The sequence below is a fragment of the Mustela nigripes genome, chromosome 10 (assembly GCF_022355385.1).
Source record: "Mustela nigripes isolate SB6536 chromosome 10, MUSNIG.SB6536, whole genome shotgun sequence".
NCBI lineage: Eukaryota > Metazoa > Chordata > Mammalia > Carnivora > Mustelidae > Mustela > Mustela nigripes.
In genome coordinates this window covers 11403964-11429693 of record NC_081566.1, presented here as the reverse complement: position 1 = coordinate 11429693, position 25730 = coordinate 11403964, and the positions used below count along the sequence as shown (strand labels likewise).

At 50.1% G+C, this 25730-nt stretch overlaps 2 protein-coding genes across 2 annotated transcripts in view; one reads left to right on the top strand and one right to left on the bottom strand.

Annotated features, from left to right (window-relative positions):
- LOC132025394 (kinesin-like protein KIF28P) overlaps positions 1-17189 on the top strand; it is a 60248-nt gene extending 43059 nt beyond the window's left edge. The window contains exons 11-21 of the mRNA XM_059412580.1: positions 624-768; positions 1875-2019; positions 5466-5584; positions 6105-6212; positions 9137-9411; positions 10616-10750; positions 11469-11635; positions 11873-11979; positions 12234-12381; positions 12873-13063; positions 16498-17189. Coding sequence (XP_059268563.1) covers positions 624-768; positions 1875-2019; positions 5466-5584; positions 6105-6212; positions 9137-9411; positions 10616-10750; positions 11469-11635; positions 11873-11979; positions 12234-12381; positions 12873-13063; positions 16498-16650 — 1693 coding nt within the window. The 3' untranslated portion in view covers positions 16651-17189. The remainder of the gene's footprint in view (positions 1-623; positions 769-1874; positions 2020-5465; positions 5585-6104; positions 6213-9136; positions 9412-10615; positions 10751-11468; positions 11636-11872; positions 11980-12233; positions 12382-12872; positions 13064-16497) is intronic.
- Positions 17190-19251: 2062 nt separating this feature from the next.
- Positions 19252-25730, bottom strand: part of SCCPDH (saccharopine dehydrogenase (putative)) — a 32727-nt gene continuing 26248 nt past the window's right edge. Inside the window, exons 8-12 of the mRNA XM_059412572.1 lie at positions 25523-25642; positions 25365-25421; positions 22723-22834; positions 21156-21237; positions 19252-19891 (exon numbers count right to left, since the gene is read on the bottom strand). Of these exons, the coding sequence (XP_059268555.1) occupies positions 19786-19891; positions 21156-21237; positions 22723-22834; positions 25365-25421; positions 25523-25642 (477 nt within the window). The 3' untranslated portion in view covers positions 19252-19785. The remainder of the gene's footprint in view (positions 19892-21155; positions 21238-22722; positions 22835-25364; positions 25422-25522; positions 25643-25730) is intronic.

Below are 25730 nucleotides of genomic sequence, written 5' to 3'. Positions count from 1 at the left end.
CATAACTGTCCTCTCCCTCTGTGGCCTGCCCACGGATTTCCAGCCAGGAGGCTCAATCAGCTCTTACGTACCTCAGCCCTCCCGAGCCAAAGTGCAGGGAGAGTAGGAGAGGGGGTCTGTGCGGACCCTGCCCCGCCAGCCTCCAAGTCCCTTTTCCCGACTCCTCCGGGGGACCCCCCTGGCGGCCTTTGCAGGTCTATAAATGGCCAAACTCCAGATGATCCGAGGTTAGACCCTTTCCTGCAGGACCCCTGGGCTCCGAGCAAACAAGAAATATGGATGTGCATGTGTCTCGACACCCAGAATATTCCATGACAACCAAGGAGTCTAGGAACATTCTAGAACAGTTAAACTGGTCATTCACAGCACACAAATAATATCTTGGGGGCAGCCAGTCTGGTACCTCTGACATTGTTCCCCAAGTCTTTAGCTGGGTTTGCATAAAAAGACCCAGAAATGGATCTAAAGTTCTCTGGGGTATGTGAATTATTTTCAGTCATTATTAGTCGCCTGCCCCAGCATCCCCTCAAACACAATTTTGCCACTGGAGGTCTTACTGAAGCAGGAAAGGGGGCAAACAACCAGAAATGTTCGCTAAAGTCATCACTGTTGTGGCTCCTTAGACAAACTCTTGTCTTTTTTAGAATTTCAGATAAACACGCTTCCTTCACCAATCTGGATGGGACAGTGATGGTCACACCACACGGCCAATGCAAAGTTGTTGTTAATGGGGTGCCCATCGTGGCCAAGACCAAGCTGCAGCACCTGGTAACCCTTCCTGCAGGCTCACAGAATTCCCTAAGTCCCACCTTCGAGCTAGGAGAGGAGGATCTCGACAGGTTCCTCCGCACTCCCGCTGTGGTGGGGCCGGGCGGGGGCTGGGCCCCAACCACCCCGTGTCCTTCTGCTACAGTGTCATGATAGACGTGGTCATGGCTCGGGGTTGGGAGATCTGATAGTCACTCGCTGTGTGTTCTTGGGCAAATCACTTTGCTTCTCTGGACTTCATCTATAAAACAGAAAGGAGCGAACTAAAAGTTCATCAAGACGCTTCCCAGCTCTAACGTTTTATGACATCTTGGACTTCTTAAAAAACCTGCCACAGGGAGGGACTCGCAGAGCCTGGGCGTTCCGTCTCCTCCCCATGCCTCAGCCGGAGTCCCCAGCACCACAGGGACCCTCCCCAGCCTCCCTGTGACCCAATCCCCTCTTCAACCCATTCCTCACACCATGAACACAGAGAACCTTCTAGACAAGCTATTGGACCACGCCATCCTGGAAATTTTCAGTGACCCCACTTTGGGACACCTGTGTGAGCCGCCCCATCTCCCCGCCTCCTCCAGTCTCACTTCTCTGCGCGAAGGTCACGCTGACCTTCTCTTGGTTCTTCGGAACATCCCAGGCTCTGTTTGACAGCAGCCTTCCCCGCCTTGCTGAAACTTACCGCCCCTGACCTCTTAGCTTAAATAGTGCACCTTGGGAGAGGACCACTCTGATCCCTGGTACATGGCAGGTCCCCTCGCCCTTCTGCAGAAGCACCCCCTTTTCATTCAAGCCTCTTTCTCAGGCTATTACACTATTGGTCTGTAAAGTCCTAGAGGGGAGGACCCAGCTCTGTTTGGTCCCCACTGGGATCCCCGGGTCAGAGCTGGGTGTGGGGTGCAGAAGTCCTAAATGAAAGCACGCACACAAAACCAAGACGCCAACCTCTTCCTCTCTGTTCTTGGGTCTCTTCCCTCTCGGGGGAACTCAGGAAGGTCTTGTGATTTAACACAGCCAGACTGGACTTGGGGCCTTGGCTTCCCCTGGAGCAGGCTGACCCCACACCCCTGGTCTCCACTCTTCTCCCCCTGAGCCAGGTGTCTCCTCCCTAGGACCGCCTTATCTTGGGATCCAACAGCGCCTACCTCTACATTGGGTTTCCTGCAGAGCGAGGCAGTGAAGACTTGAGCAGGTTTGACTATGACTTCTTCCAGCTGGAGAGAGCTGCTGCAGAGGGAGTGAGCGTAGACAAGCTTGGTGAGCAACCCCGGGCCCTGCCTTCTAGCATCTTCCATGCACTGATGGGAAAGCAACTGCTTTTGTTATGCGCTCTCCTGCCTCCCTTAAGAAAATAATCATTTACTGTTTCAAAGTGCAATGTTTGGAACGTTCAAATAGGATTTCCATATACGTGCAGAAAGAGGGCGTGTCTAATATTTAATTTGTTAAACTGCTTCTTTAATAAATGGAGTAGGGAGGCGGCGGGTGTATCCCGCAGGCCCTTGGACAACAGGAGTTGAATGGCACGGGTCCACTTACATGTGGATTTTTTTTTTAAATACAGCATAGTTCTGTAAATGTACTTTCCTCTTCCTTAGGACTTTCTTCTCTCTAGCGTACTTTATTGTAAGAACACAGGATTGTTGTAAGAATACATAGAACAGACAAAATACATTTAGTTAACTAGTTAATCAACTGCTCACTGCTGAGTCTTCTGGCCAAAAAGTCTTCTACGTTTTGAGGGGGTCAAAAGTTAAGTGGACTTTTTTACTCTAAAGTGGGGGTCAGGGCCCCAACCAATAGCTCAGTGAGTGGACACAGGGACATCCCCCTAGGGGATCAGAATCCCTACCCAAGGCTCTGCTAGGACATTTTTAATGATATATTTTTTTTAAAAGATTTTATTTATTTATTTGTTTGACAGAGAGAAATCACAAGTAGATGGAGAGGCAGGCAGAGAGAGAGAGAGGGCGAAGCAGGCTCCCTGCTGAGCAGAGAGCCCGATGCGGGACTTGATCCCAGGACCCTGAGATCATGACCTGAGCCGAAGGCAGCAGCTTAACCCACTGAGCCACCCAGGCGCTCCTCTGCTAGGACATTTAAAGGACAGTCATTCCTTTAGCCTTATTTCCACGTTCTGGAGGTTTTACTCGAGTTTCCCCTGCTCTCCACCAGGCACCGTGTGGCTCTCAGACACAATTCCCACTGCCTTGTGGCCAGTCCACCTGTCCTCAGTGGCTGGACATGCTCTGCCCCCCTGCCCTGGAGCCTCTTGCCATGGCGGGGAAACTGTGTGGAAGATTCTCAATTTTGAATCAGTTTCTTGAGAATACAGAAAAGTTTCAAGAGTCGTGTGTAGAACTCTCATACACCCCTGAGCTCCTGTGTCAAAATTTACTACACTTGCTTTATCATATACCTGTGTATGTGTATATACTTAAATGTGTGTATGTGTTTGTGTGTGTGTGTGTGTGTGTGGAGCTAGGTGTGCAGACCGCTGTATCGATAAATGGATATAGCTCTATGGACAGACAGATGTACATCTCCCTCAGACATACGGATAGCTTTTTCTATACCCACAAAACCATGAGTTCCTAGTGATGAATTCCATGTTCAAAGCCCCAGGGGTTAGTCTAGTTTTCCCTTGGTGCAGAAACCTTCTAATATAATATTTATGTCCCATTTTTCTCCATCTTTCCTCTGGATTCCATCCCCTGGAGCAGAGGGAGAGGGAGAAGCAGACTCCACAATGAGCAGGGAGCTCCACACGGGGCTCGATCCCAGCACCCCGAGATCATGACCTGAGCCAAAGGCAGATGCTTAACTAGCTGAGCCACCCAGGCACAGCCCTACCCCAGCACCTTCTTAAGCATTTGTCCCTGCAGGGTCCCCTCCCCTGTACCATCAAATGCCCTCTGTGGGTCATTCCCATCACACAAACATGCTCCACTATCTTCTGCCATAAAAATAAACAAAACCCTACCTTGACCCATCCCCCTTTAGCTACCGCCATATTGTTTTTTGTTCCCTTCAATAGAAAACTAGTCAGCTATTTCCACTTTCTCATCTCCCACGCACACCCTGGCCTCCTCCAGGCTGGCCTCCGTCCCGACCATTCCTAGATGCTGTGCACTCTGTGTTCTAGATCTGTAGGCACCTGTCCACACCCATCTCACTGAAATCGTGGCAACGTTTTATACCATTGAGTATGCTCCCCTGTGAACTATTTTCCTCTTGGAACAATATGCCCTCTTGGTTTCCTTCGAGGCTGGTTCTCCCACATCCCCTTTCCTGGCTCCCCCTCATCTGAGCCATGGGGCACTTCTGCAGACGGTGCTCCCCGGGTCCTCATCCCGCCTCCAGCAGTGCTCAGTGCCATCTTACGGAAATGACCCTCAGCAGCTCTGTGTCTTGCTATCTACTCGCTCTCTCCTTGGTATCTTCACTCAGGTGCCTTCTCGATGCCATCACCTGCACGTCCCACGGACGTCTCAACCACTCACTGCACCCTATTTTCATACCCAGGATTTACCACATTGCGAATTGCTCAAGCCCCAAACCTAGGCCTCTGCCCTTCCCTCACTTCGCGATCCAGTCCGCCTTTCTTCCGTCTGCTTGTGCTACCATTTCTGTGGAAGCTACCGACTTCTCTTGCCTGTTACTCTCAGGTTGAAAAATGTTCATCAACTTCTCAGTGTAAGGCTAAAATCCAAACTCCTTACCACGGCTTTGAAGGCCCTATATAGTCCACCACAACCTTATCTCACTCCACTCTCTCGTTACCTCCCTTTGAAACTTCCTGGTCTCTTTGCTGCTACCTGGAGGACACACCAAGCCCTGTTCTGCCTCAGGGCCTTTGCACTTGTTGCTTTGTTTTTCCTTGCTGCTTTGGCTCATTCTCAGCTTTCAACTCTCAGTTGAAATCTTACCTTTCAGGTAGATCTTTCCCCTTTCTTGGTCTTATCTAGTTACTCTCTTACGTGACTCCATCTCCTTCCCTAAAGAGCTGAGAGTCGCTGACACAAGGGAGCGTCAGCCTGGGTGTGGCAGGGGGACCGGCTGTGCCCCCATCTCCAGCACCCCCAGCTGCAAGCCGCCCAAGGAAGGGAAGTAAGAACAGGTTACCTGTCGGGCCAGCTGCAGCTTCAAGAGGAATCCCCAGACCTTCACGGGGCCAACCCTGTTTTAGGCTCCCAACCTGCCTCCCGGAACAATCTGAAGCCGCTTTGGTCGAGGACCCTGAGACCACGAATGGGAACCAGAGGCGGGGAGATTCCTGTGGGATGCCCCCGAGATTCACGGGTTGAGATGAGTCGGCATTTAAGAGAGTCAGGTGGTGGTTCTTCTCCACACTTGGTTTTGTTTTTAAAGATTTTGTTTATTTGAGAGAGAAAGAGAGAGCGCGCATGGGGTGGGGACAGGCAGAGGGAGAAGCAAACTTCCCGCTGAGCAGGGAGCCAGACGCAGGACTTGATCCCAGGACCCTGAGACCATGACCTGAGCCGAAGGCTGACCCTTCACCAACTGAGCCACCCAGGTGTCCCTGGTTTTGGTTTTTGTTTTTTTAAATCACATGCTTATAATTTTAAAATGCAGACATTTGTTGAACAATCAAATGACTGAGGAGCATATGCATTCCCTCCCGGCTGACAAGTGTCCCGGAACAGGAGGCCAGTGCTCAGGAGCACGTGCTGTCCTCCTAGGGGCCGCGGGCCGCGGGGACGGGAACGCAGACCCCAGCGTGCTGGCTGTGTTCCAGGACTATGTCAAACTGATGCCGCTGGTGGCGGAAGCGAATCAAATGGGCGAAGAGCTGGACAAGGTAAGAGCTAGAGGACGGTCCAGCACTCAGTCCAGGAAGGGCCCCAGAGGACAGGGTCCACGGCCCCTCACACCACCGCCACGGCTGGCTCCGTGGTGTGGATGGGGACACGGGGGCCTGGAGAGGTCAGGACCCAGGACGCCACCATGAGCCAGTGACAGAACCCAGGTCAACACCCAGAACTCTCCAGTCCCAGCTGCTAACGCCATTCCTTCCACCTCGGGCCACCGAGGCCCCCACAGCCCCCAGGGCCCCAGAACTCAGGACCGCAGACCAATGCCTGCCCGCTGAACCACCCCATCCCAGATTGCCCTCCAGTGGGGTTTCTCTGGGTCCGGCACCCCGAAGCTTTCTGTGCCAGAGAGGACCTACATGGGGGTTGGCTCCCTGGTGACACAGGACCCCAGTCCTCAGGAAACTTGCAAGAGACTTACGTCGGGACGGTCAGAAAAAGGGCGAGACCGGGCAGGGATTGTGCAGAAACGCAGGGTGACTCAGGGCAAAGTGTTTCTCTTACCAGGGACTCAGAATGGAGCTGAAGGTGAAGAATTTAGCGTCTTCAGACTCCAGGGGCTACGACCTACAGAAAGAGGTCATGGTGAAGGTGACGCACCAAAGGACTCATGAGGTGACACGCCCCTGGGGACGGGGTTTCGGAGGTACTTTCCCGGGGACAGAGGTCAGTTCAAGCCCTACAGCCTGTGGAGACCCAGAGAAGGGACACCACGTGTTGGGTGTGAGCTGGGACCCCGCGGACAGAGGACCCTCCTCTGTGGTTCCCTCCTGGGCCTCTCCCACACGCACCAAGTCCTGAGACTGCCCCGACCACCAGCACTGAGCACTTTCTGTTGAACAGTTTTTCAATTTTTAATTTATTTGAGAAAGAGAGAGAGAGCACAAGCAAGGGGAGGGGCAGAGGGAGAGGGAGACGCAGACTCCCCGCTGAACAGAGAGCCCGATGCGGGACTTGATCCCAGGACCCAGAGGTCCTCATCTGAGCCGAAGGCAGATGCTTAACTGACTGAGCCACCCAGGAGCGCTATTTTTAACATGAGTACCAGAAGGGAGCCCGAGAGTTTAGCCAGCTGATAGTCGTGTCTGTGTGCGAGCGAGCGAGACAGAGCGAGAGAGACAGAGAGGTGTGTCCTTCTGGAGAAGTGAGAAAATCTGCATGCTGGTTAAGATTCCAGAAAAGGCCTGGCTGATCCTTTCCCATGGTTGCCTTTGCTCACTGCCAGGAGGGTCCCCTTCAGGTACCTATGACCCCTTGCCTTTCTCTCTGCCCAACAGAAAAGACTGGGGAGCTCTGTTGGTGTCTATTACGTATTTCTGCCCTCAGAGCAACCCCGGGACCTCTGGCCCCAGCCCAACGCGCTCTCCTAGTCTCTCTAGACGAGCCCCAAATGCTCCAGGGGCGTCTGGGTGGGCAGCCAGAGTTGGCAAACGTGCCACTGGTGGAAGGGACCAACCATCACTGGGTGATCTACCCTACCAAGCAACGAGCTGGTCCTCCTCTGGGTCTCACCCTTCTGCTCATTCCCCCAAAGTTGTCAAAATCCTCTTAAAATTGTATAATGTCACAGGAAAAGAGTTATAAATGGATACTCAGGGACCCATGAGTGTGTTTCCTGCCGGGCACCAGGGTCACGGAGTCCCCACCGGTTGGGAGGGCCCATGGAGCCGACCTGAGCCAGGCCAGACAGGAGCTGAACTTTTTTTTTTTTTTTTAAAGATTTTATTTATTTGACAGACAGAGATCACAAGTAGGCAGAGAAGCAGGCAGAGAGAGAGAGAGAGGAAGGGAAGCAGGCTTCCTGAGGAGCAGAGATCCCGGTGCGGGGCTCGATCCCAGGACCCTGGGATCATGACCTGAGCCAAAGGCAGAGGCTTCAACCCACTGAGCCACCCAGGCCAGAGCCTGAACTTCTGAGACATTTTTCTGTTCTTTTCTGTCTCTGCCTCTGACCCAACACTGCGGTGGCCTCCTCTGTACCCCCTGGGGTGAGGAGAGAAGCGAGACATGTCCCTGTCCCTTTGCGTCACAAATCTCACAGCTCTGGAGGCTGGAAGCCCAAGATCGTGGCAGGGGCGGATCTGGTATCTGGTGAAGGATGGCTTCATGGGCCAGAGCAGACACCTTCTCGCTGGGTCCTCACGTGGCATTCTGGGCCTGGGAGGGCTCTGGGGCCTGCTTCATCAGGCGCTGATTCCATTCGTGAGGGGCCCACCCTCCTGGGCCAGTCACCTCCCCCAGGCTCTGCTTCCTCATCCCATCACACCCGGGTTTGGGTTTCAATGTACGGATGTGGGGGGACCTAACACTCAGTCCAGAACTGCAGGCGGGACGTCGGCCCCTCGCACACCCCCAGTGCAGCTCTCGGGGGTCCAACACAGGGGCCAGCCAGGGCCATGGGGGGAGAGGGAAGTCTCCACTGGAAAGGCCAGCTGCACTCACTTTTCAGGAGCTCCCAGGCAAAAGCTTCCAGCCAGGGTGTCTGTGTCCACGGTCACCCCCTCTAGTCCTGCAGAGCTTCGCTGACGCTCAGAGGGCGGGGCTGTTCCTCACTGCACTCGAGGCAGACAAGAAAAGAAAGAAGTCTTTTAGGGTCCGGAAGATGTTCTTTCTTTTGAAGACACCTTACACTCAGAGAACGATGTGTCTGTTGAGTTGTTTCCAAGTGCTCAGACAAGGGGTTGCTCGGTTTACCCGGTAACCACTTCTGATGGGACGTTTATGGTCCAGAACATTCCATCTCACTTGCATGCCCTCTCCCCGCTCTGCATCTTAGGCTTCTGTCCTCTCAGCAGCCGTGTCCCTCACCCAGTGAGGAGACAGACAGTGGCACTCTCTCAGGGGCACGCTCTCTCAGGGGCGTGAGCTCACACTTTTATCACCTTATTATTCTGTAGCCCAGACGCCCAGCCCAGGCCCCCCGGAATGAAAACCAAGGCACTGGCAGAGCTATTTTGCTTTCTGGAGGCTTGAGGACAATGTTTCCTTCCTTCTTCAAGCTTCTAGAGGCCCCTCCTTTCCCAGGCTCATGGCCATCATGCTCCATTTCCAAAGTCAGCCACGTGGCATCTCCCTGACCCAGCTCCGGCCACGGTCTCTCCAACTCCTCTTCTGCCTCCTCCTTCCACATTTAAGGTCCATGTGATTACACGGGGCCCACGTGGATAACCCAAGCGAATCTCCCAACTTGAAGGTCAGCTGATAAGTAATCTTGACTCCCCCTGCATCGACTTCCCTTTGCCAGACGAGGTAACACACGGGCAGGTTCCCGAGACTGGGACGCGGACATCCTGGAGGGCCATTCTTCCGCGAACCACGAGCCTCAAACCTCCATTCCTCCTGGGAGGGCCTGTCGCCTCCACTCTTCGTCATCTCCTTGGAGTTGTTCAGTTCCAGCAACTCGAGGATGCTGAACTGACGGGTCAGGAGTGAATGTGGACAAAGTGTGTGGAGAGCGTGGTATGGTCCTGGGTACCCCAAGCGCAGGCCACATGAGGGAGGTGAAGTCAGACACCCTTGACTCATCCGTGTGTTTCCAGGTGTGGATCTGGTCGAAAGCCAAGTTTATCAATAGGAAATTCCTAATGGAGGAACTTTACCAGCGCTTCCTGGAGGGGGAAGCCAGCCACGTGGCTCGGGAAGATGACCCTTTCTGGGACCCCGTCGAGGCCGTGCACCTGGGCTCGGCTCACGTGTGGCTCCAGCCCCTCGCCTACTGCATGAGGCTCGAGGAGCAGGTGGACTTCCTCAACTGCGACGGGACGGAGGAGGCCGTGCTGCACGTCCACGTGACGCCCTGCTCCCCGGGGGGACAGTGGGTGTCTGCCTCTTCCCTGGTCCTGGGTGTGCCCAGCAGAGGGCTCACAGCATGCCTGAGCTCTCCCAGGAGGTGGTCAGCTCGGTGTCCCGAGGAGCTCACGCAGCCACAACTTGGCCAAGCCAAAGCTAATTGGATTTTTGCCATGGCGGTCAAATCGGCTGACCTGGAATTTTCCAGAGCCCAGTGAGGAGGCCTTAGAGCCGGAAGGGAAAGCTGGTTTTCCAGCTCATCCCTTCTCCATCCAGGGCATAGGATCCAATCATTTTTTTGTTTCTTTTCTCAAGGTGGACACTGAGGTGCCTTTGTTCCCCAGCCTGGCCTCATTCCGGGTGGTTATTCGACCTTCTGTGGGGATGGGCTTTGCTTTAACTCTGCTGTATTGTCTCTCCGCCTCCCTCTGGGGAGCCTCCTCTCTTTCTCTCTTCAGGCCAGAGGCAGTTCAGGCAGTTTTCACAAAAGCCCAAGTCTCTTAGCAATCCTAAGAGAAGAGGCTGGCAGTCAGGGGCTCTGGTCTGGGGGCTCGGTCCCCTTGGGTACCCATGGCAGCCTTTTTGTCTTTCTGAAGAGGCAACAGGCTCAGAAAGGGGGTGAGAGGCTGCAAGGTCCTGTGACCCGGGGACCGAGCTGACCATCGATTGTCTTTCTTGCGACTCTATGACACTTTCTGGTCTCTGGGCTACCTCGGGCTACTGGTTTGCTGGTTGGTTCTGGGCTGCTGGGTTGCTCTCACGGCAAGTTAATAAAGCAGGATTCTAGTTTCTAGGCTTTAGTCTTTGTGAGTTTGGTGGGAGAAATGGCCCCTGTTGGAAAGTCCAAATTTGCAAACTTGTAGGCCTGGAGTTGGCTCTGGTCTGTGAAGCGTCCACCAAGGAAAGTGGCACCTCGAGAGGCTGCCTTTGGGTGGCCGGACGGCTTTCCCTGGGTAGCAGCCCCTTTCTCCCAGTGGGGACCTACCTAGGTCTCCAGGGTTAGCGCATTTATTGCATGAAGTGGATACATTGCTGTCTCCTCCTCAAGAAGGCTGTGAACTCCTTGAGTGTCTATTGAATGAACGAATTCCACAGCTGGTAACATCCCCTGTCTTTTCTTCAGAGACACGGGCCATCTCTTGAGGAGTCTCAATTGTCCCCTTTGACCACACAATCCAAACAGGTTGGGCCCCGGCTAACCCATGGTCCATGTTCTCCTCTATTTGCAGAGCATGTGGTGACGAGGATGTGGTTATGGACCCTTTGGAGCTGCTGGGCAAGAGGATGGACTTCCAGATTGGCCTCGTGCGGTGTCTCGGCATCAAGTGGCTCAAGGAGCGCGCCGAGCGGGGTGTCCAGATAGGGTACCGGCCTGCCCCGCGGAGCCATGCGCACACACTACCCACTCGTGGGCCCTGGTGGGAGGGAGTCTTGCCTCAGGGGTCAAATACGAGTGTACCATGAAATTTTCTTCAGTTTCTCCTTGCCCAGCCCCAACATGAGTATTTCCTCATCTGTTTAGTGGAAGTTCCATTTCCTTCAAGGTTGTTGGACAGTAAGCCACGTGTGCTGAGAAGAATGATTGAAGCCGGACTCACAGATTTTTGTCTGAAAGAATATCCAGTAAAGCTGTTTTATCTATATGAGATAGTTTGGGTTTGTTTTTTGTTTTGCTTTGTTTTTATTTTTGTTTTTTTGAGTTGGAAACAGAAGGACTGTATCGCAATATGGCGGAAACACCAGATAGGCTTAATTAGGCTGAAAGGATTTTAAGTGATCAAGGGAAGTTTTGAAGGACAAAAACCCAACCACCACCTCACATGGAAAATGAACATTTTTATAAGTAGAAAGTATTTATCGAAGTGTTTATCCATTTCCTTTTTGTTAGACACCTAATACCCTCCATGTAGCGGTGCTTCCCATGATAAGTAGCTGAGACGTTGGGGGCGACACTCGTGACGGGCAGTTGCTGGTCATCTTGGATCGACTGACCGATCCAGACCATCGCTCTTCGGCTCATGTGATCCTTTTCTTTAGAAATGTGTTCCTTCTGGTTTTAAATGGTGTTTTCTGTTCTTTCAGGTACAGAATTTATGATCTTTCAAGCACTTTCTATACCAAGCCTGTATGGAAAACTGTGAATCCTCAAATAGAAGAAACTGTCCAATTTACAGCCTTAAATGCATCTCAGGAGTTTCTGAACTATTTACAAACAAACGCTCTCGTTGTCGAGTTATGGGGTCTGCAAGGTACCCCGCTTACTTCCTCTTCGGCGCGGTGCATCCTTCCATCAGCCACCACGTGTTTCTGGGGCTACTGAGGGACGGAGGGAGAGGGCGGGAGTCAAGGTCTTAATAGCCAAGAGCCATCTTCTCCTAGGTCCCTGGGCTCAGGTTCACTGGTTATACAGTTTAAATCTCTTCACGTGACACTGGGGACCGAGAGGGGGAGTTTCTTTCCTGGACGGTATCTTTCCCACATTTCAGAAGGCTGTGCCCAACTGAGCTCCTCTCAGCCAGATGTCATGGTCACAAGTGAAGGCCACATCATGGTGGACACCAAGAAAATTTCCACAGTGATGGATACAAGCCAGGTGGGCACATTCAGGTGGCATTCAGGTAGACAAAGCAGATGACAAAGAAATCCCAGGGGACAGCTGTTGAGGGATCAGCAGAGTTCCTTCCACTTAACAAGTGTTTTCTTGATTTCCTCCTGTGGTTGAGGGTCTTAAACCCTGCTTTCTACCACCCCCCACCACCAACTAGTTGTGTCCTGATAGTATAATTGGCAGTCCTAAAAGATATGCAAACAAGCCAGCCAAAGGCTAAATGGACATGTTTTTTGTAGACCACCTCAAATCAGATATCAGAACTTTATATGAAGTTGCTCAAGTTAGAACAGGAGACGGAACTGCTCAGAAACGTCAACAGAGCCTTGAGAGAGGAAAATGTGCTGCTCAAACACTCACTCCAGAAAGTTGCTTCTGCCAAACCAGGTAAGAGACGATCCAAGTCCTGGCTGTTTACTTTTTAAACTTCTACATCTGAGAGGTGTGTTTGTATTTCTAAGAAATTCACTTAAAAAAAAAAAAAGATTGTATGTATTTATTTGTCAGAGAGAGAGGGAGAGAGCACAAGTAGGCAGAGCAGCAGGCAGAGGCAGGGGAGAAGCAGACTCCTCGCCCAGCAGGGAGCCTGATGTGGGACTCGATCCCACGACCCTGAGATCATGACCTGAGCTGAAGGCAGAGGCTTAACTTACCGAGCCACCAGGTGCTCCTCTAAGAAATTTACTCTTTAATGAGTTGAACTAGATCTTATTTCATTAAAAAATGCAGAACTTCCCCCCACTTCTGCCGGGTAAGGTCTCTTTGGAGGGTCTCAGCGATGCTGGGTAACTGCTGCTGGGGAATGCCGTCAAAACACAAGTGCAGGCACTTGGAGGAACAGACGATTAAACAAATACTGTCTTTTCTCACTATCTCAGCACGTAAGCCATCAGATACCCTGAAGGTCCCTCCAATGCCAGCACAGCTGCCCGCAGCCGGGGACAGTCCTCACGTGTCTGCCCAGCGAGCCGGCTCGGACAGGGAGCTGGCCATGGCCCTGAAGGTCTTCTACCAAAGCATGAACGCGGCGAGAGGACAGTTTCTCAGACTGAAACATTATAAACCTCCCGTAAGTAACCAGAAGCCCGGGAGCAGAAGGAGACTTTCTCCATTAAATTCAGGCATTTGAGGGAACTGCACTGCCTGAGCTTGGGGAGGAGGGGGGAGGGGAGGGAGGTGGACACCTGAACGGAGTGGCCACGGCTCCCCTGGGCAGCCATCCTGGGACATCGTGGGACATCCGGGCATTCTTTGACTTTGTGATTAGCAAAGCATTCCCGAAATGCAAATGGGGCTATTGTTATAAACCAAGTAAGATACTGTGGCAGAAAAACCATGACTACTTCAATAGATTCAGAAAAAGCCTGTGATAAAATTCAGCATCTTATCATGGTAAAAAAGTCTTAGCATATTAGGAATAAAATGTGCATTCCTGAATTTTATAAAGGCCATCTTAAACACAGAGCAAGCATGAGGCAGAGTGGCAAATCCTGAATGTTCTCTGTGTTGCATCAGGAAGAAGTCCGAAATGCCACCAATCAGAAGTATCTGTTTCCCACTGGACTTGAGGCTCTTGCCAGCACCACAAAGCAAGAAATACAAGGTAGAAAGATTGAAAAGGGGGAAACAAAATTATAGGAACAATAGCACATATTTCTACAGTATTTACTAAGTGCTTTAGAGTTACTAACTCAATTCTACAATAACCCCTTGCAGTAGGAACCAGGATTAGCCTTATTTTACAGTTCAGGGCCCTAAGGCACAAGAAGGGTTAAGTAACTTGTGTGAAGATACACAACTAGCTAAGTAGCAGGCCCAACCTCCAAACCCAGCCAGGGCCACTCCACAGTCTATATCCTTCCTATTACCCCAGGCTGCCTCTGTTTTTATTCCCAGATGACATGTTTCTGTAAATTAAAAATCCAGAAGACTCTAGAAATTAACTATTGGAATTACAAAGTTGCTGGAAAGAAAATCAATATTTAAAAATTAACTGCATTTGAATGTAACAGCATCAAACAGAACTACCTTGTATAGAAGATGCCATTTATAACTGTATCAGATATATAAAGTACTCAGGCTTACAACTAACACAAAACTATAGACTTCCATGGAGAGCATTTTGAAACTCACTTGAGAGACGTTAAAGATGTAAATAAAGGACGAAACATGCCGTGTCTGCATGGTTGGGCTGATTTGTTCTTGTAAATCTGTCACAGCTCCCTGAGAGTCCGTGTAATCCCAATCAAATGTAATGGGGTCTGACAAGATGATTCTGTCATTTAGATGGAATCAAAAAAAGTGAAGAATAGCCAAGACCAAGACCCCAAAACATCGTAGGAAGACTGGCCCCACCTGACACCAAGGTCTGTTTTAATGCTACTGTAACACATGGTAACATCTCGGTCCCAATCAGATAAGGTGACCAGAGGAGAAGGACAGAAGACCCAGAAACAGATTCACTCAGGACTGGGGACTTGAGAGATGACGGATGAGACGCAGTGGTCGTGGAGAGGATGGATTTTTCAACAAACGGTGCTAAAATTAAGAATACCTACAAGCAAAAACGAAACCGGAGTCTTACCGGTGACAACTGAGGACCCAATCATGGACGGTAAGAGCCTGGACACAACCATGAGCTCATGGTGGGACATGACAGGACAAACAGTGATGGACGCACCGACATTAATATGGTAAACTTGGGCCCAGATACCCAAACAAAGCCAAAAGAAGTTCGGAAGGGTTATTTATAACACATTTAACCTATAGCGAACTAATATCCAGAGTCAGGAACTACATATCAAAAGGATAAACAGCCCAGCAGGGGGAAAAAAAAAAGTGGTCAAAAAACCTAAACAGGAACTTCACAAAAGAACCAAAAAAGTTAATAAATATACAAAAAAGTGCTTAATGTCATTAGAGGTTTGGGAAACACTACCTGAAACCACAATGAAACCGTACCATAAACCCAACTGTACGGGCAAAATTTTAAAATCTCAAAAGCTCGAGTTGTGGCGACCGTCTGGAAAGAATGGAAATCGGAATGGCCACTTAAAGCATTTTTTTGCCATTTACCCTAAAAAAGTTGAAGCTACACCGTCCCCAGAAACCTGCCACTGTCCTCCAGGGAGTTCACTGGTCCTGCAGAGGATTCAGCCCTGGTGCCCTGAAGCAGAGGTTCTTGAAGTGTGGTCCCAGCCCAGCAGCTCCAGAATCATCAGGGGTCTTAGAAATACAAACTGAGGGCCCTGCCAGCTCTCCTGAACCAGACCCCTGGGGTGCAGCTCTGGGGTCTGCGCTTTAACCAGCCCTCCAGGTGGCTCGGTCTTGAAGTTTGAGAACCATCTCGCAAGACATTCAACATACGGAATGAATTCACTTCTCTCCTACGTGTCCAGAACAGTACTCATTATATACACCATTCTTGAGAGAATTGAGGAAACAGTCACACAAATCATTTCCTATTCTGTGGTTCAGTGAGGAAGTGGCTGGAAAACCCTAGAGAAACCCGGGCCTACACACATTGGCTGTTCATACCATCTGCCTTCCACCCGAGAAGGAGCCCCAAACTGGAAACATCCCAGTGCACGCCCTCCTCGCCGAGGAACACCATCCTGCTGGGAAAACAAACTCCAGCCCCCCAGCCACACGGGGCATCTCAGCCCGGACCGAACTGACCCGTAAATCACAAAAGGCAACACCCAGTAGGATCGCATAAATGGTCAAGAAACAGGCAAAATAGACTGTTGAGGGCTGCATTCCAGGCGGCAAGTTAATGCTTAAAGTCAACAGGCTAGTGGTTATGCCTGGTGGAGGGGGGGAGGGGGGGGGGCTCGAGAGGCAGGTGCTTTCTGGGGCAGGTGTATTCACTCTAACACATTACAGGTACTCATTTGTGTGTTTATCTCATAATAGAAAAGAAAGAAAAGCTTTTAGGTGAAAAGCTAAAAAGAAGCCACAGCCTGTTTGTATTACTTCTCACTGCGAATATATAAACATTGTCCTTCAAGAGAAAGTTGTGGTCAGAAAACACACTGGAGAAAATGGCCAAGGTACCTAGCAGCCATTTCACGAGTGATCCTGGAGGCAGAAACTGAGAAGACGCTCAGGGACGGCCTGGGTGCCCGCGCGCGTCTCAGCACCGTCCCCCTCCAGCCCACCCGCACCCCTGCAGCCTCTTCTCCGGCACCTGCTTACCTGGGGTGGGGGACTCGGCAGCCCAGCTTCCCCCGCCCACGGGAGAACCGCCAGCTCCGCACAGTCCTTGGCCGACCAGTACTGGAGGAACACAGATCCTTCCAACCCGAGAAAGCGGCGTCAGCTCAGCGCGGCTCCCCGTTCGCAGCACCTTCCTGGGGACAGGGTGCTCCTGGGTGACATGCGCGTCTGCCAGCAGCTCTCAGCCGCCGCGCTGGGAGAACGTCCTGGGACCCCACTCAGTCCACACGCATTTTCACTCTCGTCACGTGAGGCTACTGTCCTTTTTTTCCCCTTTATTTTCAGGATGACGATGGATTGCTCCGACCGTTTGTGCACCAACAGTCGCAAAGGCTAAAGGACTTCGGGGAGCTGCTGGAATCCAGCTTGTGGAGACTGAAAAGCGATGTTGCTCGCATAGTGAGAGAGAAGAGAGCCGGCTTGCTGCACCCCGGCTAGCGTGGGCCGCTGACCCAGAGCACCTGCGCTGCGCCTGCCGCTCGCTGGGGCGGCCTGGGAGCTTGATGAACTTGGCCCTCCGCTGAGCTGGGCACTCAACATACCCAACCCATTTCTCAGACAGTTTCCGGCCTTCAGTTTGATTCCAAACCCTGTAAAAACGAACCCAGGGTGAAGGTGAGCTGGGAACGGGCCTGTCTCCAGCTGAATCCTGTTCAATCAGTCACTTCCCCACTGCAGCTGGAGGCAAGTGCCTTCCCCTCGATAAGCCTCCCATTCCCTAATATAGACAACAGTAGTGACTGCGGGTGGCTAACGAGAATGACAAATACAGGGGCGCCTGGGGGGCTCCGTTGGTCAGGTGTCTGCATTCAGCTCCAGTCATGATCCCAGGGTCGTGGGATGGAGCCCTGGGTCTGGCTCCCTGCTGGGGGAGGGGGCTGCTTCTCTCTCTGCCCCTCCCTCTGCTGATACCCTCTCTCTCTCTCTCTCTCAAGCAAATAAATAAAATCTTTAGAATTATATTAAAGACTATAAAGCACTCAGAACAGGGCCTGGCACACTGAAGCATTGATACCTTTATAGTAAACAGCTTGAAAATTCAAATAAAGCTATTTTGATCAATTTCTTGCTGTCAGACCTGGATACAAACAGTGGTTTCAAACCCTCACTTTGCAGCCTTGCTCCGGCTCTAACTCGGCCTCGTTGAGTCGATCTGCGAAACATCCCTCAGGCCAGCAGCTGGGCAGCTCGCGCCATGGGGCCCGGGGTGGGGCAGGGTGGTGGTGGGGCAGGGGCCGAGGCAGAGAGCGAGATCTGCAGGGGATCAGTCAGTCTTGGCTCCACATGGAGCTGCCTGCCAGCCCCACAGAGGGTCACCGGGCACAGGCGGCTCTGGGAAAGGCTGCAGAGAGCCCTGACCCGGACGGCTGTTGTACTCACAGCAAGGCCCCGCGAGCCACCACGTGGCAGCTCCCGTCCTTCGTTAGGTTTCCAGGAGTTTGGCTCAGTTGTCTCCAGGTTGAGGCATGAACGGATAAACGAATCAGGCCTCCCCAGGACTCGGGGAGGGGGGCGGGGGCTGCCTCTGGAGAGGGCATTCGTGCAGCAGAATGGGGGGGGGATGGGGGGACGGCTGATTCCCGCAAGAAACCAGGATGGAGGAAACAGGGGCAACAGGCCAAGTCTTTGCCCTGAAGTGTGATGTTAGGGGATATACAGGAGGTCACCGGAACTCCACTGGCAGGACAGGCTAGCTAGGAAGGCAGGGAATCTGGTGATTTCTGCTTAAGGATGGGGCCCAAAGGCTGTATCAGGGAGGCTTGGGTTTTTCCTGCAGCTCAGGTGCGGGACTAGTACACACATCAACTAAAAAACAACCTGCAAGCTTGCAGCCCGAGTGTGGAGCTCCATGTGGGGACAGCGGAGGGGCCTGGGGTCTGTGAGGCCTCATGGTGTCCTCAGGAGCCTGTCGGCGAGGCAGGCCAGCAGGGAGGCCCCAGGAACCAGGAAAGGCTTCTACCCCTTAGACTGAGCCTCAAAGTTTTCTAACAATTTGCAGAAATAACTGCAGAAAGGATGTGTACTTTCGGCAAAGGAGCAGCTAGAGGAGGCTTGTGGGTTACAAGGAACGTCTAGACGAGACACGCTTGTACACAGATGTATACACGCCAGTGTCCACCTTAGAGCCACTCGGCACACACTGCCAAGCTGCAAAGAACATGATGCGGTCTGTGGCCATATCCACTAACCCCCAAATGCACCTCTAAACCATCCAGGCCTCAGCTCCAACCTGCAGACCTCCACGGAACCCACTGGTGTATTAGGATTCCGCCCTGTGGCTCGTCGTGAGATCTGCTGCTCCTGCACACCTCCCTGATTTTAGAGAGGATAAGACCTTTCCTAAGGGCCCACCAATGAGGCCACAGCTGAAACTAATTCCCAACCAGGCCGGGAATAGGATGGGCGAGACCCCAACACCACCACCACAAACCTCCCTCTTCAAGCTAGGGCCCCGCTCAGAAGGGTCCCTCCACACGAATCAGGTTCCTGTCCATGTCGTGCTTCTCTCTGAAGAGTAGAAATTTCATAAAGGCAGTGGCTGTCCTCTTTATGTCATGAATAGCACAGAAGACAATGTATGTGTTTATTATATGCTTATTACAAAAAGGAAATTCCTTTGCCTTATTTTAGGGCTTCAGTGGAAAACCTAGTTAAAATACAATAGGGGTGCCTCAGTGGCTCAGTGGGTTAAGCCTCTGCCTTCAGCTCAGGTCATGATCCCGGGGTCCTGGCCTCGAGCCCCACATTGGGCTCTCTGCTCAGCAGGGAACCTGCTTCCCCCCGCCTCCTACCTCTCTGCCTACTTGTGATCTCTGTCAAATAAGTAAATAAAATCTTGGAAAAAAAATAAAATACAAATAATAAATGAGAGAACAGTTCCGGTCAGGCAGTGCAAATCCACAGAAACTGGCCAGCTAGATCTTTAAAACCAATCACAGGTACAGAACTGTAGAAAAGAAACAACAGGCCCAATTACTAGCAGTACCCAGGTCAGAGCCCAACTCAAATACCTACACAGGTCCAAACACAAAGCCACTGTTCCAGTGACAACTGTTTATTATTCAACTTAGGTAAGAGTCAAAAAGTCAGTGTCGATGGGTGAAAAAGTAGGCTAAAATAGCAAAAAACAGTTTCATTTGGCAAAGGGCCAAAGAGTATATAGAGAAACTCCGTAGGTGAGGTCCCATTCAGCGTCATAGCAGAAGGGAGTGGCTCTCCCTGCCCCCTGTGACCATCGGCCTGACCGCCTCATCCAGGACTTGTCAGCAGCACAGAGGGAGACGCCCACCCCCGCCTCTGATCCGCCAGCTCATGTTTAAAAACTGACCATGAATTCTTCAATGAAAAATTCAAAGATTACTTCTCTCTCAGAAGCAATAAAATCACAAAATCAGCTAAGATTTGAAATTTAGGGAAGCTAGTACAATTTCCTGCTTTTTAATGTGTACGTATTTTAGATGTGACAAATCTTTTTCACATACAGTCAGACAGGATAGAGAAGAATTTCAAATTTCAAATTAAAAAAGGCCGTTAATTCATGCACTTTATGCCTTCAGGTAATTCTTCAACGGTTTAGACTTCAGAGCTGCTGATGACACTAAATTCAATGCCGCGCTGGTTGAGTCTGTCAATCAGCTTTGTTCTGGAGAAGGCTGCTCCGGGAGTGAAGACCCCACCCCTGTAAAACGAGAACAAGGTCAATCCCCGCACAAAGCAAGCTCTAGCCCTCTCCTGGGGGGGGCGGTGAGATTCGCTGGAGGCCTGGCCAGCAAGCCATGCAGAGAAAACCTTCATTCTGGAAAACCTTCATTCCATACACACTAGTTTGGGTTCCTTTCTCGAAATCAGTCAAATGAGCAAAGGAGCTATAAGCCAGGAGGAAACTAGCCCTCAGCAAACCCATCCAGAAGGGCTCAGCTCCCAGGGGGATTGTCTCTGTGGACTGCTGAGTGTTTGAGGGGGACACTGAGGGTCATCAGCCTAAGGGACCACTGCTGTCAGTAAAGGCAATCCTCAGATTCAGGAGGATGAAAAGGGACCTGAGTGAAATAAATTTAGGCAACATAAATAAGACTTAACATAGAAGAAAAAGAAGTTTTTAAAAAAATCTAATGACTAATATTTATAAAGTGCTAAATATTTTCAAAGGGTATACAGCTGACTCAAACAACATGCATTTGAACTGCATGGGTCCACTTATATGTTACTTCTTTACAGTACTATAAATGTATTTTTTCTTATGATTTAACATTTTCATTTCTCTAGCTTACTTTAAGAATATAGCACATAATACCTATGTCAACAGTAAGCTATTCGTTAAACTTGGGGGAGTTAAAACGTTACACATGCGTTTTCAACCATGCAGGGGTCAACTGTAGAATTATTTGGAAAAATTTAATTAGGCTTCACTTTATACCATTTTTATGTCACTGAACATTGTTTCAGGTCATGGCTACATTTATTTGTTTCTAAGCCTGTAAGCCTGGACTTTACTCTGTAAAGTTGGCCTACTTTTATAGTAACAGCTAAACACTCTAGTAACTGAGTCCACTTGATAATCATCTCGCCAAGATGCCATGCATCAGTTCCCACTGGCATCAGGGCTTCCCACTGCCGGCTGGGCGCCATCAGCGCTGGCAAGAGGCTCCTGACAAGACTATTTAACAACAGGAACCTTCTCTGGGTAGCTGACTCCTGCCCTGCACTACTTTTACAAGGAAGGAAAGCCAGCCTACATAACCCTGAAACTTCTCTATTTATCTCTGCATTGTTCTCAGAGGCCAGTCAGAAACTGTCCTCTCACAATTTTAATTTGCCCCTATCTTTGGATCAGAGGTACTGAAAATGCTTATGTGCAGACTCAATGTCTGAAAACTGAAAATAAGCTAAAATATAACATAGATGAAAATGACATCTTCGAATTAGAAGAAAACCAGACTCACGTCTTCGGAAGATCCGAGATATCATTCAGAAGAGTCATGGCTGCCTGGACCATGGCTATGGAGGTGGCCACATAGCCAGCCTCTGCAGAAGACAGGCGATCAAAGCAAACTGTTAATGAAGTATGCATTTGACAACACCCAAAAATCAAACGGTTGATTTGATAGCTCACTCTAGATATACAGAATTTTCTCAAAAACTCTGTTCACTTAAAACTAATAATATTCATACAGTAGTTATTAAGTTAGGACTGTTAGTGCTTTAATTTTATTTTATTTTATTATTTTATTTTTTAAAAGATTTTATTTATTTATTTGACAGAGAGAGATCACAAGTAGGCAGAGAGGCAGGCAGAGAGAGAGGAAGGGAAGCAGGCTCCCTGCTGAGCAGAGAACCCGATGTGGGACTCTATCCCAGGTCCCCGAGATCATGACCTGAGCCAAAGGCAGCAGCTTAATCCACTGAGCCACCCAGGTGCCCAGTGCTTTAATTTTATTAACCATACTTAATTCTCCCAGCAATTACATGACATTAATCCCATTTTTTTAATCCCCATTTTACAGGGGAGGACACCGAGGCACAGACTTGAAGTCAGCAGCGGCTGGGCCAGGAGCACCCAGAACTGCCATGGTCCACAGCTCAAGCCCCTGCGTGGCCTCTGGGAAGCAACTGAAGCCAATGAGCCTAATTCCTTGTTTCTCTATCCACACAACAGGCTCCACTTAAAAAAAAAGATTCCATTTCTTTAAGAAAAACAACTGAGTAACAGAAGTCCAACTTAAGAAGTAGCTTTAAAAGAAGTCTAAAAGCAAATGGAACTTTAGTGTTTACAATTCTGCCAAATCATAAAAATATGGTGAATTTATCTTAAAAAGCCTGGTGAGAATCTGAGAAGGCAAGATACAAAGTACCTTTGCCATCTGGCTTGATCGAAACTGCAAAACAGACCCCCTCTCATCTATCAGAGGTGATGGTAATTAAATGACAATTATACTAGAATTCACACGTAGGACTGTCTCTGTAGAGTTCTGTAAAATTCACACACCAAAAGTTCTTGAGCTTTTTTGGGTGACCAATCCTTTCAACTACCCATCAAAAGCCTTTACCTACTCCAGAAAAATACACATGGATGCAAACATTCTACAAACAATGTCAGTGTGTTCACCTGGCCCACAGCTTTATGTTAAAATTTCACTGCTTTAAAGTGAACCTTGAGTATGAGCATAAATGTCAACCAGCCCCTTTTCTTATTAATATTAAAATATGCCACTCAGAATTACTAATAAAATTAGACTGTAACAATTTCAATCCTTCCTTCAATGGAATAATTTATATATATACATATATATATATGGGGATAAAAAACAGAACAAACTTCACATAACTTCTGGGAGAATTATTTAATAAATAATTAGATTACTAATGTATTGATTTAATCATTTAATAAAATAATTTGTGCAAGTTTATCTCTAAAACAATGAAGCTTTAAGAAAAAAAACCTCACAATACTGCTTTCTGCCTTAAGACAATGTAAAACTCTGTAGCATTCTTAAGTCATATGTGAAATACCTGGTCCTTTCACCTGAGTACAAATTCTCATATTTGGTTTGTTCTTCTCGGGACTAAAGCCTTGGCCGTATCCTTGACCAAAGAACGTCAGTGTAAATGACGCGGCATCAATCTGAGAAGGAAGCACAGGCCTTATGTCAGGAACACACCACTTCCTCCCCGAACCTGGTAAAACCTATTACTCTACTTCACAGGAGACATTTTCAATAGATGAAAACATCACTAATCGGCCAGAACATCCTATCATGCGTTAAGCACCAGACAAAAAATCAATCCACGCCCGGCTGGTGCTGGGGGAGGCTGAGGAAGAGGAGTGAGCGCGGACGGTTCTTAGCCTGGGGACTCCAGACGGACAGCACCTTAAAAACACGTCCCACGGCCTGGAGCCGTGGGAGCATCTGGTGGCTCCTCAAAAAATTACAAAGAGATTTCCCACTGGAAATCTCTTTACCCCAAGGTACTGACAGGAGGATCCTGCAGGTGTATCTGCACAGCCAAGTTCACAGCAGCACCGCTCAAGACAGCCGAAAGGGGGAAGAAACCCAAGCATCCATGGCCGGAGATGGGGGCCGTACGTATGGGAGGTGTGGGTGTCTGTGCGTGTGTGGTGGGTGGGTATGAGTGTGTGAAAAGGAATCACTACTATTTAGCCTTAAAAAGGTATGAAGTCTGACACCTGCTACGACATGGAACCTTGAGGATATCATGCTCCGTGACACACGCCAGTCACAGAAGGACAAATACTGTCTGAGAGGACACACTCACAGACAGGAGAATGATGGTGGCCAGAGGCTGGGGAAAGAGGAGAAAGGCGAGTTATTGTTTACTGGGGACAGAGTTTCAATGCTGCGAGAGGAAAAGTTCTGCAGCCAGACGGCTGGGATGCCTGCACGGTCATGCAACTGCTGCAGACCAACGTGAGTTCATGCAGAACGAGTGCTGTCACTGTGAGACGCGCGGATACCACCGAATGCGCACAAGTGGCTAAGATGGTACCTTTCATGTTACGTGCATTTTACCACAATTTCAGGAAGAGAGGAAAAAGAGAGGGACAAGAGCCTGAGCTAAGGTGCGTATGATGGGTTTGTAGAAAAATCTCGAATGATGCCTACATTCGTGACTGGGCAGATGACAGCGCCACCAATCGAGATGGAAAACGAAGAGGAGAAAGAAGTTTCAGGGAAAGACGTTCAGATTCATGATGTGTGCAATTTCAAGTGCCCGAGGGACATCTGGGTCAAGAGGACCAGAAAACAGGTGGACAAGCAGCCGATCTAAGCGGGTCTGCTGAGAACACTGCGGAGACAGCCCGGGGACAGTGGAGGGAAGGAAGAGAGCGGGCACCTGGAAGAGAAATGGTCTCAGAAGCCAAGGGAGCGAGTATTTCAAGGACAATAATGTCAGAGATATCAGACTGAATAGGGACCCACAGCATTCAAAACATTTAGCAGAATGAAGACAAACATCGACTCTACCAAGGGAAAAACAGGGCGAAGGAGGGCCGAGGACTCCTCTCTGGGCCGGCATGTGCACAGACAAGGAGAGGTGGGGGAGGATGGCAGGGGACACCACGAGGAAGTCAGCAGGAAAGGTGAGGCTCAGGCCGGTATGGTCCTCAGGTCCACGCACTCAAGCACACGAACTCAGGCAGGTAACACCTGCTCTGCGGACTTCCTCAGCTGGAGGGAGCGGCTAATACCTTCACGTATATGACCCCGGGAGGACTAAATGCGATGTAAAGCACTTAGCTCCACACCTGCCACACAAGAAGGGCTCGATCTTTAAAGAGCACAGGTGGCGGGATTTGTCTTGTCCAGAGTCCTTCCCTGAGCCGCGGAGAAGGTGGAGACAAGAGCAGCAGCCACAGGCCGGAGAGCAGGACTCGGCTGGGCGCACCACCCACGTGCTCAACCCCACCAGTGAGGCAGGAGCGGAAACTGCAGGGGGCGGGGTAGACGGCGAGGAAAGCCCATGAGGAGATGGAGAGATCGCTAATTCAAAGCGACAGCATCAGCAAATGGTGCTCAAGTTCCAAGTTCCAGTGAGAGGGGGAAGCAGGCATTCGTCTCACGCCCATCCTCGCTGTCGGGGAAGGGAGGGCAGCTCCTGGTGGTGCCCGGGGCGAGCAGATGGAGCTCAGGACCCAGGCCTGACCGGAAGGGGGGTGGGGGGGTGGGCTGTCTGTGAACCACATAGGGGGAAGGAGGGAGGAACTGGCATGGGGGGAGGAGGCACCAGCGTGTGCAGAACGGGAAGGGAAGCGCTGGGGAAGCGCTGGGGAGGAGGAGGTATGGAGGAGAAAAAGGAAGGCTAAACATTTCTGAGATCTCTGTGACGTCAGAAGAATAAAAGTTTGGAATCAGACGACTGGGTTCTCACCCCGGCTTGGCTAAGTACTCGCTGTAGGACTTTGGGCAAGTTACTTAGCCTCTGGGCTCAGGCTCCTCTTTGGTCAAGAGGAGAGCCTACCCACTTCAAGAGTGTATGAAAAGACTGAGTCACCTAATTTATGTAAAGAACATAAAAGCACATCTGAAGCACAGTAAGTGCTGCAAGTTTTACCTTCCAGTAAGTGTGCTGAGGAAAAGTAAAAATGAAATAAAGAAAATCATTTAAGAGCTGTATACAAAAGAAAGGGTTACCTGTTTTTGCGTCGGACCTTGTTTTGAAAAGTAACCAAAGGAGAAGAGCCATGGGAACTAAAAAAAAAAAAAAAAAAATTAAAAACCTTCAGTGATTTTTTTTTTTAAATTTGTGGAAAATACTTCTAAAGACCTAGTTTCATAAAAATACCACTTACTTTTATGAGAAGCTGCCTCCCAATGCCAAACTTCACAAAGAATAAAAAGAAAAGTCCCGCAAACATCAGCTTAATGACAGAAGTGATGCCTCCCACCGTCATGTAGGCGGCGTACTGGACCTAGATGAGGGCGTAAAGTCAGAATGTTACCCCCAACTTCTGCAGACAACGTAATACAAGAATGTAAGCTACTTACAACTTCCTCTGT